The sequence below is a fragment of the Centruroides vittatus genome, unplaced genomic scaffold (genome assembly GCF_030686945.1).
Source record: "Centruroides vittatus isolate TY-2023 unplaced genomic scaffold, ASM3068694v2 contig_1051, whole genome shotgun sequence".
Taxonomy (NCBI): Eukaryota; Metazoa; Arthropoda; class Arachnida; order Scorpiones; family Buthidae; genus Centruroides; species Centruroides vittatus.
In genome coordinates this window covers 1,563,589-1,582,931 of record NW_027120680.1, presented here as the reverse complement: position 1 = coordinate 1,582,931, position 19,343 = coordinate 1,563,589, and the positions used below count along the sequence as shown (strand labels likewise).

At 33.5% G+C, this 19,343-nt stretch overlaps 1 protein-coding gene across 1 annotated transcript in view; it reads left to right on the top strand.

Moving 5' to 3' along the window:
- LOC136971613 (ERI1 exoribonuclease 2-like) overlaps positions 1-18,472 on the top strand; it is a 49,379-nt gene extending 30,907 nt beyond the window's left edge. Inside the window, exons 6-8 of the mRNA XM_067266094.1 lie at positions 5,042-5,165; positions 10,717-10,871; positions 16,934-18,472. Of these exons, the coding sequence (XP_067122195.1) occupies positions 5,042-5,165; positions 10,717-10,871; positions 16,934-17,783 (1,129 nt within the window). The 3' untranslated portion in view covers positions 17,784-18,472. The remainder of the gene's footprint in view (positions 1-5,041; positions 5,166-10,716; positions 10,872-16,933) is intronic.
- Positions 18,473-19,343: the final 871 nt, after the last annotated feature.

The following is a 19,343-nucleotide window of genomic DNA, read 5'->3' as shown; positions in this document are numbered from 1 at the left end:
GTGACTCAAGACTGGCCTTTTTCAGTGTTTTACACTAAATATCGTTTTATTTATGCAATAAATACTCCAACTGTTATAGAATGTCACATTTTACCAAAATATTAAAACAATTTACTTGATATAATGAATTTGGAGAGGAAATGTACACAAATTTGAGTGTGTTCTTTGATTTGTGACACATGCACAAATCCAAATGAATGAATTTGTAAATTAGAATACAGAAGTTGTCAGCCAATATCAAATATGTAGAGAAGACATTTACTGAATGCAAACACATGTTGCAACTTGTCTAAGCTTGTAGTTATAATTTCACTTTAAAACTTTGAAAGATTATTTTATGCAGTAACTCTAAAGTTATTTATAGAGTGGACTTTTCTCAGACAAAAACAGAGATCCAAAATTTAATATGGATGTAGAACATCATGTTTTGAACTTTACCAAAAGGTGATGCAAGTATTAGGGTGTTTCAGAAGACACTTCAGAGAGATGGTGAATACATCAGTGTGGGTGCAATTAATAATATAAGCAGCGGAGTTGGCTCTGTAACAAGTTAAAACAGTTAGACTATCTACAACAACATAAGATTATCAAAAGAAAGTGTCTCCACATGCTTTGGCAAAGCCTGAAGAAAATGATCTTCAAAGACATTCCTTCTAACCAGAGAAATGGTCAAGCAGTTAAATCTGAATGTTTCTACTATTAACCGTTTCATCCACAATAAATTAGGCTAGATAACAAAATGGAAAATCAAAGTTTATATATTTAAGTAATCCCATAAGTCAAAACAGATGACTAATTGCTACAAGCTTTATGATGATAATTTAGCAATGATAGGATACTCTGATTTTTGGATCAGAGTATGCCATCACTTTAGACAAAGTGTAGTTCTGTGAGATTCCAGACAGGATCTGAAATTGCAAAAAACTCCTGAGGCAAAAACAAACTGAAAGTTATATAAGGGAGGAAAAAATCTGTAGTTGTCAAAACAAACACGATGTAGAGATAAATGAGGGGTCTTGGAGACTCGTGCACGTGATAGATCATAGATAAATGTCGAACCAGAAAGATGGAACTTTGACAGGGGGCACTCATATACAATCAACCTAAATTAGAAAATTGGAAAAAGGAGATTGGTTGATGGTCAAAGGACATCACTCTAGATTGTTGGAATTCTAAAATGTCAGAGAAGAGGCAATAATGAAGTAAAATATGAGCTCAGGTTTCATAGTTCCATCAACATCTCCTGGTCAGAGTCAAAGAATGGTATTAAATACTCTTCAAAACGGACCTTTCTTGCAACTCAAACTGATCTTGGTTTTCACTTGGAGACATGAGAGAGACCAATTGGAAAGCAAGACAAGGGAACTAGAACCAATCAAAAGATGAGATTCAAGGGAAAAAACAATAAAAACCCCAATCTCAAGGTCAAAACGGCAATCTTTGCCCATTGTTATGCATTATAAATCTGTCACTTCCACCTTGGACATTCCTGTTGTAACCCAACCTCGATGTCGCCACCCAACTTCGAGCACACAACAGGACCAACCACTTCATCATCATTGTCTCTGCCCCATGGCCATCATGAACCTTCAGGACAGGAATCAACCAACATACCAAACTCTTTACCACCTACAGACTGTGATGAACTGTCGAACAACTTCTCGATAACAAACTTCCTGTCAACATCCATGTAAGCAATTATCTGCTATAATAAACAGTTTTTGTAAGGATATGTGGCATCTCTTCCTCCGGCACACACACCACCACATATGAACAGCCCCTAGGTTCTTCTTGATTTGGGATTTCTGATCTCCATCAGGGTCGGCAAGCTCACAAGACTTGCAACACTGTCAGAAAACTTGTTATTGCAAGACTGTAAAGAAGGCAGAAAAATTTGTTTGCCTAAAGAAATTGTTTTCAGTCAAGTTAATGGTGATTTTGCAATGACAGACTATGGTACTGTGCCATTAGTCAAAATACCCAAAATGCCAATGCCATATGTGAAGTGTTTTGACTTCCTTACTGGAAAAGGAATTAGATAGTGTATACCAAGGTTTATGACAAAATCTATGTAAATGATGGCATGGCTTCTTTCCGTACAGGTAAAATTGCTGACCAGGAATTACCGACTTTGGAAAGCACTTAGAAAAATGGGCCACAATCACTCCTGAAATTTACACCAAGGTATTCCAATCATGGAAATGGCATCTAAAATGAAAGACAACATAAAGAACAGGGATGGCAAACCTTTTTGAGTCCTCGTGCCATATAATAAGCATACTTATCTTTAAAAATGTTTATGCATGCCAAAGTTTTAGATTTTGAATAACTAAATTCAAAGAAATGTGACTATCTTTAATTAGAATAAATGTAAAAGAGCTGATTGAAAAAGGATGATCAAGTGTCAAACCGAAAATATGGTTGAGGAAGACAGGTGATAAATTTAAATTATATGATTTGTTACTTGCCAGATGATTTCTCCTAATGTGCCACTTGATTGCCACCCGATATAGAACAAACAAAAATTACTCATTGTCATTAGTCACAAACACTACTTATTCATATAAAATTATATCACAGTTGATCACAATGATTGGGGATAAATAAAAAGATAGTTGGCAAAAAGTAGAGATTTTTCATTAGTTTTTGTGTAGACATGAAAAAATCAGGACATTTTGACCTGTAGACAAATTAGATGTTTGTGACTGTGATTTCAAGTGGAGCTAGGTTTATAAGATCCTGGATTGACCAAGTGTCAAGAGGCTAAGAAAGTTGTCCAAAAGACAATGTGATTTGGAAAAATTGTTTTTTTTTTTTTTTTTCTTCTTCAGTGGGAGACATATTAGCAGGTTTGGCAGGAATTCAAAATGGGTGGACCTGAAGTTATGCTACTAGCCCAGCTTCAGATTGAATAATCATTAGGCCTGGAGAATCCCTTAAAAGGAGGAACAAAAGATGAAAAAAAATACAAGAGCTTTGACCAGACTGCTAGAAGGAGCAAGAGAATCAAAAATACAGCAGAAAGCCTTGTCTGGATTTTGAAGAGGGAGAGAGAAGAATTTTATGTTGACAATACAGCCTCACTTGCTGATATATATTTGGAAAATAAAAGACTGACTATTAAGTTCAGGTCATAAGGTGCCTTTCTAGCAAATCAGGACGTTGATTAGTAAACAAGAGAAGAAGGACAGCTGATTGAGTCTTCTCTGAACTGGATATTTTGAACTTTGAGAAAAGGTTGTGACAGCAGTAGAAAGTCCAGTTAGATTGACCAAAAGTGTAATTGAACAACAAAGAAAAATGCATCCTGAAGCATGCCCTCAATACCAAGGTTGGTTTTAGTTTTAACTCATTGGCTAAAAGGTATACATGGAGTATCAGATAAAACCATGAAAGAATCATATTGACATGGGATAAATAGTGAAAAGGCAAAAATCTGAATCAGAAATGAAGTCAGGTCAAAAACAATGACTTTCCATTCTCTTCAAAGGCATCAGAGAGCTGCTGTTTTCACACTTGATGTAAGAAAAGATGACAAGAATTTCTGGCTTTTGCTGCCTTCTTATCTTACTACTTATTTTATAAAAAAGGGAAAAGTAACTAATGACAAGAAAAGATTTCACTGTAAGGCAAAATTTGCTTGCCTGATTACAGTCAAGCCAAAGGGACCATCAGAGCCATTTTTCAGTAAAAAGGAGTCATAAACCAGATGTTTATGTAACTGAATGCATTGTAAAGAGATCAGTCTCTACATAAACAATGAAGGATGCATTTTTGGCTTGATCTGGCCTCTGCTCAATGTGCATATCAGATTCAAGCAAAGCTGATTGAATCCAGCATCAATTTTGTGTCCAAAGAGCATTCCTCAAATGCACTCCAACTTTGGTGAATACAACGAACTTTTGGGCTTATTATAAAGGATCAGTCTATGCTAATATATGGCATGTAAAATCAAGCCATGGGTTGATTAACAAGATGAAGAAAAATTGGCCAAAGTTCCAAACAGCTTTTGTTCAAACTTTATGTCAGGAGTTTATTGTAGGGTTCTCCATTCTGCTGAACATGAGGTCATCAGTACCTAAATGGCTGATGACCTTTTACAGATTTGTTGTCATTACGTTATGTTTTCACACTGTCTTATTATTTTGCATTAAATATTGAATAAATTATACTTTGTAATAAATATGCATATTTTTTTTTACCTAATACCTTAGTTTTCATTTAAGATAAAATATTAACAGAAAACACAACCTGCTGTTCTTAATTTATTAACATTGTGCCTATTACAATTATTTGTGTATTAAAAGTGTATACAAAATAAACAATATATTGTATATATGTAATAGTCTTTACTGTATATTGCTAATATGTTTGTTTTGTAAAAATACCAGTAGCCTCAAAAAGTTCTTGGAAATTCTCAGGACAATGTAGCACATTAATTAAATAAATAAAAATAAAATAGCAGCATAGACCTTGTTTATAAATATACCAGTATATATGTTAATATACTAGTGTATGATAAGTCCTATTTATAAACTAGGTCTATGTGGATAATATATAAACAAAAATTGAAATATTTAAGGATATAGAGGCACAAATAATGAAATAGCAGCATTTAGGAGGTATTATTGCAGTCTCCTTACTGTGCACATGCTTATTGACAAGTTGTATAATAATCCACAGAGACATTCATTGAGAGTGGAATTCTGCAACAGAATATTGCTTCAGGAACAGTGCAGTAACATTAAATTTTGTGTTTCACTGAACAAGACACCAGCAGAAATATTAAACATGTTGATTGAGTCATATGATGAATTAGCAATGAAAGTGTTGCTGCTCAAGGACCATACTTTGAAGGACATGTTTAAATCTCTTTATATGTAATCAACTCCAAAAATAAAATACATTTGGGAGCTTTTTGGTGCTACTGGTATATAGACTGTTATCAAATTGTCATTTTCAAAATATAATTATTATTATTATTATTATTTAGATCCCAAGATATGGGACTTTTCTTATTATTATTATTATTATTATTTAGATCCCAAGATATGGGACTTTTCTTACTTAAACAATGTGAAATCAGCAGTATTTCTGTACCTGAATTTTGTAAAAAGTGGATTAATGTGCGTAAATTGTATAGTAACTTCTACAAAACAACTAGAGTAAGTATCAGTTTTAAAACTTGAGTAGTTTGTCAGAATAATCTTTATAAATTTATGTGTTACAATTAAATAATAATTATAATTATTAAAAGAATATTTTAATATTTATTGAGAAATGAAAAAGTTTGTAAAGTACTATTTTTAGTATCTTAGGAAACCGACACTAACTGCAGCCGGTAAAACTTCCGCTAACCTTTACGCGAATTCGAGATTAGTTTGCCAGGCCTGGGTTTTTACGCGTGCACCGAAAAAATTAGTAAGAATAACGACAAATATCAAGTCAAAGCAAAAGTTTCAAATATATTTAATTAGTAAATTGAATTTAACTATGTACAATTGTCTAATCCAAAACAAAATTTATTAACGAAAATCAACAAGTCAACCCGACAATAAAACTCAGCTACTTAGCTTAACTTAATCTTAATTCCCCTTTGAAAATTCGACAAATCAAATACTTAAGAACTATGAACAAAATCTCTTACGAACTAAATGTCTATCCGTCACCTCACTATACTAGGAACCTGTTTCCTCAATCCTTTCGCTGTCGTCAAATCGAATTCCTCTTTAAACACCTTGGATCGCTTAATTCTCAATCTGGACTTCGCCTCGAATCTTTCACTCGGTAGTACACCTCGATCAGGAATCACCTTGATCGTCTTTAGTTAGCGTGCTGGTTTTATGCTGTGAGGTGACGTCACAATTCAGCTAGGTTACTCCCTTTATTTACATACTTAATTTTTCTAACATCAAATTTCTTTCTGGCAGCTTCAATTCTCCAACAAAATCTTATAAACCATTTACACTGCATTTAGCACAATTTTCTGGGATGTTTTATGACGGTTTAGTAAGTATTTCTTTTCTAGTGAGTGTGGGGATTCCCCCTCCATTTTTTTTTTCTCCTGCGGACTGTTTATTTCCGCTGGGCAGTGCAAGTGCACGTGAATTTTTCCTACGGCGCTCGTTCTTTCGTGAGTTGGTTTATTATCTTCTTTTTTGGTTACTAATAAGAGAGTGGTGGGGAACCTTCGTCCTAACTAAACATAAGCCCCAAACAAAATATAATAATAAAATGAAAATAACGCTTGGACTCAGTTCCTTACAAGTTTTACAAAAAACTGTAAATAAAACAATGTAATCTAAGTGATTTGTTCTTTGATTTATAGCAGTGTTGCCCAAACTACAGCTCCCAGGCCAAATTTGGTTCATGGCACATATTAATCCAGCCCACAAAATATTTGTCATATTGCTTATAAATGGTAGAGATTGGCCAACTTTTTATGTCTGGAATACACATTTTTTTATATCCCACCAATCAAAAAGTTTGGGCACCATTGATTTATAGTGGTGTTAACTAATTATATAACTCCAATTAAAATATTTTTTCTGAGAAATAATGTTGTTTTTTAAAGAGTACAATACATCTGTAGGATCAGTCTGAACATACATACTCTAGATTTTTCTTAACTGGAAAGTTAATAGTAAAGTCTGCAAAATAGTAAATATACTTTTTCTTTCTATTTCAGTTCAGTCTTTTTATTATAGTTTTTCCCTACAACATAGTTGCCAATCATAAGTATAGTTGTAATTTGAATTCTGACCAGACTTCTGTCCATGTGCTTTAAAGAAATGGCACAATCAATAGAGTAATAATTCTTATTAATTTTAAATGTCCACAATGACAATTATTCACAAATGCTTTAGTGTGCTTTCTCTATATAAGCAATAATCCCTGTTAAAAGCTGAATAAATATCATATCTGAACTCTAATTTCAATCCATGATTCTAATGAGCTACAATTATATTTTCTTCTTCTGTCCTAGCATTAGTCCTGCTGTGGTGCAGGGTCTGCTTTATGGCACACCAATCTCCACTTCTTTTGATCCAAGGTGTCACTCAGTGCAACACCCACTAGTCATATATCTTCCCTTAACCTGTCCATAGCATTTCCTGGGCCTCCTGCGAGAGCCTTGTCCAGCTGGGTTGAGATGGGTGGCCATTTTTGCAACAGATTGTATGGGACAATGCCACTGGTCAAATGACAGTTTTATAGATCTTCAATTTAAGTCAAATGGGTATTTTTCTATCACAGAGGACTCCAGTGACCTGTCGCCATTTCAACCATGCCATGTTGACTCATGCCTGTGCATCAGGAAGGGTGTCTCCATCAGATGTAATCAAAGAGCCCAGGTATTTAAACTGGTTTTTGGGAGTTCTTTGCCACTTATGTTGATAGTGCCAGGATTTTGCTGCCCACACTCCAGGTATTCAGTTTTTCCAAGATTCAGTTGCAAGCCATTTGCTTCTAGGCAATCATTCCATTCCTGTATTTGGTGTTGCAAGTTGTCATGAGTCTTACTGGTAAGGGCTACATCATCTGCATACAAAAGGGACCATGGGTGGGACGCTTGTATATCAACAGTTGCTGTATCCATACCTAAAATAAACAGCAGCGGTGACAGCACTGATCCCTGGTGAACTCCAACATTAATTGTAAATGGTGATGAAAATTCTGCAGGACATCTGACAGAGCTTGTGACATTGTGGTAGAGCATTTGGGTCCACTTCACATAGACTTCAGGGACTTCATGGTTTTGCAGTGCTCTCCAGATAAGTTCATGTGGGACCCTATCAAAGGCCTTCTTGAGGTCCAGGAATGCCATATGTAGGGTGCGGTTCTTCTCCCAGTGCTTTTCAGCAAGCATTTGTGCTGCATAGATTGCTGCTGCAGCCCCTGACAAAGCTGCACTGGTTTGGTGTAATGGACACAATATTACAGAGGCAATTATCTATGATGCATTCAAAGATTTTCATTGTATGACAGAGTAGGCGGATGGGTCGATAATTTGCACATTCACTAACATCACCCTTGGCCTTCCAGATTGGCACTGTAATGCTTGTCATCCAGGCACTGGGGCTTTATTTTTAGCTGTAATATAATTGAATAGTTCAGTTAGGGTTTCAGTGCCCTTGTCTCCAAGTAACTTCCAAGCTTCAGCTAAGATGTCGTCTGGACCTGTTGCTTTTCCATTCTCCATCCTTTGTATGGCTGCTTTGACTTCTTGTGTTAAGAGCAGCGCAGGTCCGTGAATAGGCTGCGACTCCAGGATAGGTGGATGGCGAAACTCCTCATTGCATATGCCTGCAAAATACTCAGACCTATCGGTTTAGGATATCTTGCAGAATTTGCTGGTGACTATTTTTGATTTGCATGACTTGGCCGATGTCTTCAGTTGCTTTGTAGCAGGCTTTTGCAAGGCAGTAGATTTGGTTAGTGCCTTCTGGCGTGCCCAACTGAGCATATACCTGCTGGTAGTGGCAATCTTTTGCTATGGCCACTCTTGTTTTGCCACTGACTTCATGGTTTTGTAGTATTGGAAATCAGTATCAAGCCGTGTATTTCTCCAGGCCTTGAAGGTGAATTTTTTTGCTTTGATAGCTGCCAGAACCTCATCACTCCACCACAAGGTCTGTTTTTTAATAAATTTACGTCTTGGTTTGGTTTTTCTCTAAAATATCTGCTGCAGCACCCTGGATCTGCTCTACTATTTCACTCCAGAGTGCATCCACAGGCTGGTCAGGATTCACAGCAAAACTAGCCAATCTGACAGTCAATTGTTGTTTGTAATCACATTTGCTCAATTTCCACCACTTGATTTGTTCAGGTCCAATTATTTGGGCCTTCACTTTTCTAGGCTGGGTGATTCGAAAGACTAGAATGAGTGGGCAATGTTGTCAGATGGAATCACTTTGGCATTTATTGCAAGCTTCAGATCATGGCGTTTGATCAGCCAGTAATCGATTTGAGTTGCATGGTCTCCATGGCTAGTTGCATGGACCTCTTTTTGAAGAATGTGTTGGCAATAGCAAAATCATGCGCTTCAGCACAATCCAGGATGTGGCAGCCATCCTCATTTCGTTCACCAAGTTTGTGACCGCCATGACATTGTGCATATTCCTGTCTAGAGGACCCCACATGCCCATTTAGGTTGCTACTGATTAGGACATAATCTTCTGAAGCAAATGTCTGGAAGTGTCCATCAAGTCTAACCCAGAAATCATCTTTCTCTGCATCTGGCATCCAGTTTGTGGGACATAGCATATGATATGATATGCATGGTGATCGAGTCATAGCTGAGCGTAACAGATATTATATGATCAGAGACTCAATTGACAGCAGTGATACTGTCCCCGAATCTCTGGTTGACTGCTATTGCAACTCCATTTCATTTCTTACTTTGATCATGATAGATTAATTTGTATCCTTTGCGAATATCTTTTGATTTGGAGCCTTTCCATTTTGTTTCCTGCAGGCAGGCTATAGCGATATGACGGCTCTTCAGGGTGTCGACACCCTGTCATTGTTCCGATATCAAGTGTGGTGAATCGAAGAGGAGGCCGTTTTGGACTAGCTTCTTTAGCTCGTTCCGTCCTCGAACAGGTAGACCTCGTTCATTTCTCGTGTCGTCTACGGGATACACCCTAGCCTCATTTCGAATTCCGTTTAGTAACATGCCATGAGATGCGACAAAAAATACTCCAACCAGCTTGTCGCAGAGTCTGTCATTGGCAACCAGAGCCACCATTAGCCAAGGTTTTCAGGCCTTGTTACCAGTGGGCACCACGAGGAGGAGGACGGTTGGATTTTGCCACCAGCTACAATTATACCTTGATATATTTTATTAACATAATCAGATAATTGTAAATGTAAATCTCATTATGGCAATGAGTCTAGCATTTTTTAAATAATACTGTAAATTGAGTATTATAATGATAAATAATTTTTACTGTTTTAGCTTTGAATTGAGAAGAGTTGTGCAATTACATGAATATTATACATTAATAAAATTCATAGATAACATAATTAATATTAAACAGCATTTTTTAATTACAATGTAATGAAATAGTCACTACTGATCACATTTGCTTTCTGAATTGATTTTATTTTGTAAATAAGAAAGAGGTTAGTATTTTTATTGTAATTTTTAGTTGTTGTTCATGTTGTCATTTTGAATTTAATGGAAATATTACAAAAATTAGTTGGATTATCAGATAAAAAAATACATAAAACAATTTTATTAATGAATTTTTTATTTCAATTGGTATGTGTTATAAAAATAAATTTTCAAGTAATGATAAACATGGTAATAAAAGTAACTAGTTATCAGTGGTAACTATTGTTCATTTTTGATTATTTTCTCTTAAGTTGTTTGTGTTAGAATTTGTTTACATTTTAGTTCCTTGGAACTTGTAATACTCATGCATGATACAACTAAAATTAAAATAAACCGAAGAACTAATTTGTAAAACCAGTTTCTTCTTTTTAAAATGATTGCTTTATGCTTATAGTGGTTCATTTAAGAGGAGTTAAGAAAATTTACTTAATTTATTTTTCATGTTATTTTTTTTTAAGTTTCATTAGTAGCTGCTATTTTAAACACTAATATAATTTAATTTTAAGAAATATAAATATATTTGAAATTATGAAAGTTCTAAATTATTTTTATGCAAGAAAATGCTATTCTGACATTACATTTAAAAAAATTAATTATAGTGTAATCTAGAAACCATGCTGAAAATCCTTGGTATGACATTTGAAGGGCAACATCACTGTGGCCGAGACGATGCCCTTAATATTTCTAAGATCGTAATACAGATGTTACAAGATGGAGCAAAATTTGTTCCAAACGAGCAGCTCTTATGGAAAAGGTAAAGTTGTAGAAAATTGAATTCGTCTTTCAGATATTAGCTATACTCAATATATTTTAAAATATGATGTCATTATTCTCATGATGATATAGCAATTTCACTTGTCATTTTTTTAAGTTTTGAAATTTATATAATTTTTAAATTTAGTATAGTATGCTGTATATTTTAGTATTCAACTGAAATATACTGTAAAGATGTAAAGAATTGCCTCATATTTTGAATATAAACAGTTTTATTTTACCATTTTATTTGCAAATGACAATATTATATTGTAACAAAACATTTCTAAATGAGTGGCTGATGTGGCTAAACAATTACTTTCTGCTTTGTACTTGTAAAATAATATTGGGAGCCTTTTGCAATTTTTCATGTGTGTGTATGGAATCCTACAGGGATCAGCTGCAAGGCAGCTTTTATTCATTTGTTACTTGAATTGTGTTCTTAATTTTACAGTTATTGCCTGTGGCAATGATTGAAAATCGTGCAGTTTGATCTACAAGTTTTGCAAGATAACTTTTCTATTTTAATGGCATCTCAGGTTGTTCAATCTTAAAATTAGTGTTAGTAAATCAGTAACTTCATGCTACTTGTTGTTAAGAGAGTCTATTATTTGGTTTTTATGAATAAGTAGGCCAATAATTATATCCATTCCTGTAATGTTTTAGGAATTGTTTTTAATGAAAAACTTGCATTAAAAAATCATATTGATAAACTTGTCAAAAAATTAACCATTAGAAGGAAATTTTATGTTTGCATTATTGTTTCTCTTTATACCTAATCCTGAAATTTTTTCAAATTTTTGGCCCAGTCCAATCTTTGGTGGATTTCTGTATATCTGATCAATGGTTGCACCATCTTTGCTTGGCAAAATTTCAAAAACTCTCAAAAAGATATATTTCTATTTAATAAATTGGTCCACCTTCCTTACACTGATTCTAGTGAAGAAACATGGGTTTGATTTAGTTTTCTGCAGCATAAATACCGTATAGCATATTCATATCAGTTGTTATTTTACAAATATAGTAAAACCTGGTTAAACTAGAATTACATGGTACCAAATCTTTCTTAAATCTTTTGGTAGATGTCCATTTTGGACGGGTTTTAATTTTTTTAAACTAGAACGGATAAATGTCACACAATTATGTTCATTTTTTGATAGCAAAATTACTTTTACTTACATAAAGAATATTATTACTAAGCTTAACCCAAATTAATTCAAAGTGATTCCAACTAAAGATAGGAATATTCAGATGCAAGAATTGAGAACTATTCTATTTAAAAAATTTCTGGTTGTTTCCAAAGACTTGTACTGGCTATTCAAATATGAGCTCAAATAATAGCAAATAAGCCAATTTGAAATTAAAGCTACATACAATACACAATCTTCCAGCTTAACCTCTGCAGTGACTGCAACATCCAGTGGGGTGCAGCCACTTTGCCTGTCTTTGACCCATGTCTTTCAACTCATCAGTTAAATCATGCATAGTTACTTTGAACATAGGATACATTATGGATCTGATGAAATTAGTGTAATGCTTCTATGTAATACATGTAATGCATTCATATAATACAGCTTCACAAGTACATCTCATGCTTTGTGATGAAAGTCCCATTCTTATTTTCTGTGAAATGTATAACCATTGCAGAAACAAGGGCGTGTACATTTTGTCTGAATGCCACTTGACGGATGCTTTTATATCACAGTTGACACAGAGCCGTAACTAGGCAGGTGCAACAGGTGCACCCGCACAGGGCCCACTTGGAAAGGGGGCCCAAACTGCTGTTCACAATTATATTTCTAAATTTTAAATTTTTCAGCCTTTCTACAGCGTGGTTTGGCGATTACATTTTGCCTTACTTAGACCCTAAATGTCTGCTCACCAGTGTTCCCAACCGTGGCGACTTTTAGAGGGACGTAGTGACGTTGCGGCAACCGCAGACAAATCAGCCAAAAGTAGCGACTTTTGAAATCTTTATTATTTATTTTTTGAGAAATTTAAATTTATGTTTAGTTTTCAAATTTACAAATTTTTCTCTATAGCGCTCTCTGGCAACGACTAATATTATTACGATATACAAAACCGTATTTTTAGATTTTTCTAGTGTCCAGAGCTAGAAATCTGTAAAGGTAACATTTTGTAACAAAAGTAAATCTGCCCGGAGATTTTTTAATTGCTAAATTGATATAATTAATGAATTTGCTGAAATGAAAGCCAGAAAATTTCAATTAAAATAAATATTATTATTTTCCGAAACAAAATAAATTAAGGGGCCTAAATTCAAATTCTTGCACAGGGCACAGGAATGGCTAGTTACGGCTCTGAGTTGACATATAGTAAGCTTCAGTTACAGTGCTGCTGCTTCATTTTCAGTCTGTAGGCAGGGGTGTTGAAAAACATTGCCAGGCCTGGAAAAACTTACACTGTCTTTCTCTGGTTAATTAGTGCACAAAACACAAATTGTGGGATATCCAGGCTCCTGTGAATCCCAGGCCTGAAGAATTTTACTCCTTCTCATCAGCACTGGCCTGTACAGATCTTCTGTCATGGGTATTGACTCACTGACTCACATTTTTCAAATACCAATCTCTCTGTTTTTTTTATTCCACACATACCATTCCAATGTCTTATGCTGTTTTCTATCATGCAGAATGTCACGACATTAAGAATTCCTGGTGTTTCTATTGGAAATTTTTGACACGGTCTGTCCTATTTCTGAATGTATTACAATAAATATCTGAAAAATGATTGTTGTCTCTAGTTTATGTACCCCTTCTCTTTGATATAACGAGCCCTTAAATAAAGTAAGGTTCTCATGAACATTTTTCAGAATTTGTTCATCCACTTTGAAGCTTTATAATTTCTGTGCCTTTTATTGAAAATTTCTGAAATTTTGCAGGGAGATTTGATTGTTAGAATTCATGCTATTAAATTTTGGTGGTTAAAGGCCAACAAGATGGGAAGATAGAGGGAGTCACATGTCATGTCTTGAGTGGGGACAAACTTAATGAAGATTTTATTTATTAGCATTTACAGTTTATGAAACTCATCACTTCCCTCAAACTGAAGCTTTTTGTCATTTTATAATAACTAACAGTACGAAAACGTTTTTTAAATAAAATCTCATAATAGACTGTGCCACACACAATTTTTAAGTCTTGCCAAGAAAGTTATGCAACTCATTGCTTATTTCTGCCTTGTTGTTTTGTTTTTGTCATAAGGGGTTCTTCTTTTGTCAATTTTGGGGTGTAGTAATCATATGCTTAACAACATTACATTTGTACAGACAAAATAAATAAGAGACTATTTTTAATTATTATCATTTTTCTTTTTCCATTCTGTCACACAAATATTTAATATTAATTTATATTTCATAAGTTTGCTTTCCATTATTTTTAAAAAAGAAAAATTCTACGATAATGTGTTTTACATTTTAGTTTCAATATCTTCAGTATTTTTATGCAATTTATCCAAATAATAATGGTTTTTACATTATATCAATCCAATAACTGACTCCAACAACTTTTAAATTAGTTTCTATTTTGTAGTAAAGATCATATTTAAAAATCAGAATGTAAGTATTTTCTAAAAATATAATTATCATTTACATTGCCTGTCTTTGTTTCAAAATGGTGCAACTGGATTTATACAGGGTTTTCACAAAAACGTTTATTGTAGTACAAGAGGGATCTTTCAAGCATTGCACAAGTAAATGCATATGATTCATTACTACCCTGCAATGTGTACAATGTGTACAAATTAAAATAAATTAATTTTATCAAAATAAGACTAGTTCAAAAGTAAATTTTTCCCATTTTTTCTGAGTGCAAGGATAATGGAAGGGAATTGTGTTAAGAAGAATTTGCATAACATACAAAGAATCTCTGACTGTAAAAGATAAAAACCAACATTGTATACATTAATACAAAAACACTGCTTTATTTTACCTTAGTACATGTTGAGAGAGACATTATGGATGACATATAGTATACCTGCATCATATTCTACATGCTTCTTGCATTTCCTCTTCAACTTGTCAGCATCATATGGGACTATTGAATAAGCATCGTATACTGATGCTTTCAGCTGACCCCACAGGAAAAGTCGAGTGCATAAAGTTTAGGGGACACGGTGACCACGGAACAGGGTTGTGTTGTCCTGAGTAGCTGATGAATTGCTCTGTGAGCCACTGATGAGATTGAGCATATCTGCCTAAGATTGAGCTTGCATATCATTGGACTGGTGCCAAACATGCCACAGTTTCTCCAGATGGTAAGTCATCCATTGCTTGTGTAGGTCATTCAGATAGCAGCCACTAATCAGGGTACTGGCAATGAATAGCCCAGATGTTTAGTGTAAAACACACACATTTGCTGGTATTGATACATTGTTCATTTTGTATGTTGGTACACACATTTTGCATGCATCTTGGAGTAAAGTGTGCCCAGTGATGCTCATCATGGCAGTTACACCAATTATTTTGGGGGAAATCTCTCATCTCTCATGATGTGTATGAGTATAAGGCATTTCCATAGTGCTCTACCAATCAGCAGACTGTATGATGTTGGCTTTTTAATAGAGACATCAGAAATGTGTACTGCTACATGACTTGTCAGGATCAAATTTTAATTTGCATCTTGTTCTTACATTTGGAAAATTTGCAATGGAACTACAATGTGACTTGCATGTATCATTTTTTTAATGAATTAATCTACTTACTATAAACATTGCTGTGGAACTAATGCATCAAATGTATATACTTGAGCAATACTGGAAAGATCTCTTTTATGCCCAGATAAATGTTTAAATGAACACTGTGTACATCAATATTAGAGAAAGTTGGTAGATAAGATGCAACACATCTGTAGCAATGAGCAAATATTAAATTTTGTATGAAACATTAACTTTCAAAAAATTTTTGGATTGTTCCATGAAGCATCTTGTCTCTGTAGACTGCTATCTGTTTACTGAAATGAAAGATAATTTGAAAAGTTCCAATTCCCAGCAGTACCACTGTAGCAAAATTTATTAAAGACATTATAAAAAAGAAGTGATTTCCTACTTTAACAAGTGGCATGAATGTTGGCAGAAGTATGTAGCTATAGAAGGAATTTACTTGTATGTTGTGTAATAATACTTGTACCAAAAAATTCTCTGTTTTTGATTGTACTTCATATATAGCAGAATGTTTTTCATAATTTGTATCTGAAGATTACTGAAATCAATGAAACCAATTTCTTTGTTATTTTTGTTTCAGTTCTGAAGAATTCTGAAGTTCTTTTTTGAATTTATATAGTAAACTGTATAAAAACAATAAATTGAAATGTTTTATCTATAAATTATGTAGTTATCAAGCTATACATACAATCAGTAACCCCTTACTCAGGCTAAATAAATGATTTCTGGAGAAAAGCTAGAAAGTTTAAAATATTAGTTCTGGAAGACACTGTTCCCTCAATTCTTCATTTATTTGAAATGACAATTAAGTAAATTTGTTATCTGAACATAACTAAATTTTCACTTTATGTCCCAGCCATCATGCACTAAGCATAGATCAAACTTCACTAAAGTTCTAGGTACCTCAAACTTCAGCTATGATTTTCTGAATTCTTCATCTTATATACATTCCCAGTCCTCTTCTTTACTCTCAAATAAGAATCTGTCTTTATTCTTCTTTAAACTTGGGTTTTTTCAATGTTTTAAAGTGAACTCTGCTTAATTAAATTGTATTGAACTCTCTCCCAAAACTACTTTCTAAAGTCTATTTTGTTTTACATAATTTGTTCCGAAAATTTTGTACATTTTAAAAATCAAAATTGTTCACTTCTACAAGTGATTAGGGAAAAATCTTGACAGATGGTGAAAAATGATAATTTATTTTAAATCAAATTTTTACAGAATATTTTAGAGTAGCTGCTGCTCCATAGGCATGGTGTATACTATGGGGCAGGTTATGTAAAGATTTTATTTTTAATCTGTAATCTTCTAAATATAAAATATTTTAAATATAATATGTCATTTCATGAGTTATAAATTATTAAATATAGTCAAATTTTGTTTCAGTTTACCAAGTAAGACATCAAATTCAGGATGTTATGTTGGAAGTGGACCTATTTCGGGAACACAGAGAAACATTTTTTCGATTAATTCCAGTGAACCCGAGACAACCGAATCGATACAGATCAACGATAAACCATTGGACAAAAATTCTTACAAATTGGGTGATATGGTAGAGTCGGTGACAATCGACGAAAATACCAAAACAGAGAAACAGTCAAACAATGACATTTTAGTAACCGAAAAAAGTGAAATGTATAATAAAACCAAATCGGTCGAAGTTATCGAAGCAAATACCGACGAAAAGGAGTCTACGGACAAAAATAAATGCGTCGAATCGACTTCGTTTCACGACAAGGTCGAAACGGTCGCTATCGATTGTTTGAAAAAAAGTAAAGTAGATATCGAGAATCAACCCTGTAATTTTGATCAAATATTAACTTCCGAGTTGCAAAATTCTTTTATTGATGGCAAACTTGCAGAAGAATCAAACGACGAAACTTCTGCTAAATCTGATCAAGCATTGCTAGAAATGTTTTCTTCTGAAAAAAATTTAGTGTTAGAAGATTCAAAGAAAAATCTTGGAAACATCGATAATGAAATAAGTAGTATAACAAATCTAAATAAAGAAGAACTTGAAGGTAAAGGTTGCGAGTCAGAAATCTGTACACGACGACAGCTTTCCGAAAGTACAAAAGCAGAGCATCCCGAGAAATCAAAGTCAATCTCCACAAAAGAACATAAAGAAATATCAATACGGGCTCTTCGGGAAGATTTACATTGTTTGGGTGATAAGTGGGACACCGTAGAGAAGGAATTAAAAGGCACAAAAGTGGAGAATTTGTATCAAAGTTAAATATATTTACATAAAAGAGTTTCTTTTGCAATAATTCACATCATTATCAAAATAATGACTGATGTGAATTATTTTAAAAATAACAAATTCAAGCAGTTGCAAGATATATGAATAAGTGAAACTGTTCAAATGTCTGCTTGTTTCTGAATTTTATTCCAGTAAGCAGGATTGTTATTTTCATTTTTCCAATATTTCAGCATTTTCCTGGTCCAGCTTGAGTAACTTTTGTTGTTCCATATTGTTCTAAACTTGTCATTTTTACTATATACTCTGGTGAACAGAAAATTAGCATCGAAGACAGTGTAAGCACCATTGTCGAGAATTCGTTTTAAATAATCGGTACCTAATTTATGTGAAATTGTATCAGTATTTTCCAAAACATTTTCAATTACATAATTATATAATTATTTTTCTACTCACACAACAAAATTTCTTGTTGGTGCCTAAACAAATTACATATAATGGAACAGAAAGAGAAATTTGATAAAATATTTATTGTTATCAAAAATTGTATTTTATAAATTATCCAGTCTAAAATTTATCATTACCAATGTTTATTCTTTCGTTCTGTTTTCAATTCTCTTTATTAAGGAATTGTTGAATTATAACATAACTGTAAAATAGTTTTCTTGCTTTAAATGCCTTATTGTTATTAAACATTTTTGAATAAAATATATTTTACTACTGAATTTTCCTGTTTTTCTATATTTTAAATGCATCAATTGATAAAGCTTTGTTTTACATAATATTCTAATTAGCTCGTTGGAATTTAATTTTAATGCCCGATATATTAATGTTACTATATAGTAAGAAAACAGGTCACATTCTTGCTATAATCTATTTAAATAACAAATTAGGTTATATACATATGAATTTGCAAATCAAGTGACACACAAGAAGCTCATTTTCTTTTTCGATTCAAAATAATTGGACTTGGATAAGAAACTGTACAGTTTACTTTGATACATGTTTTTTTAAATAGGAATTATTTTTAATAATGTTTTATTAGTTGTATTTTCAATATCAATGCAAAAGAAGCATGGACAAATAAAATGTCTTGCGAAGGAATTGAAAAAGAGAGCAGGTTTGGACCACTGTTGAGAAATGGTAATTGAAATGAAAGATAATTTTTGACCAATACTTTATTTATCAAAGTATATGAATAGCTTTATGGAGTATTTTGAAAGAAGTTTGTTAAATTCCATGCCAAACTTTGCTTTGGGCAGCTAATTAGAACTCAAACCCACAATCCATTGGATAAGGTGCAATGTATTAATCCCTGACACTGCGAGAAAAGTTGTAAAATCAGCAGACATATAAGACAACATACAATTTTATGAATTAAGGTAAATGTTAGTAAATATTGCATATCTACGATCATGTACAGTTTGGTATCTGTCCCTCAAGTTCCAATAAAATTTGTTGAATACGTGACAGTGCGTACATTCTATTTTTCCTGTTGTCGTATTGACTGACATTTCCACTAATACTAAGATTTACTTTTTGATGAAATCACTTTCTGCCTGTTTCAACTTGAACTGCCGATTTTCAAGATGAGAG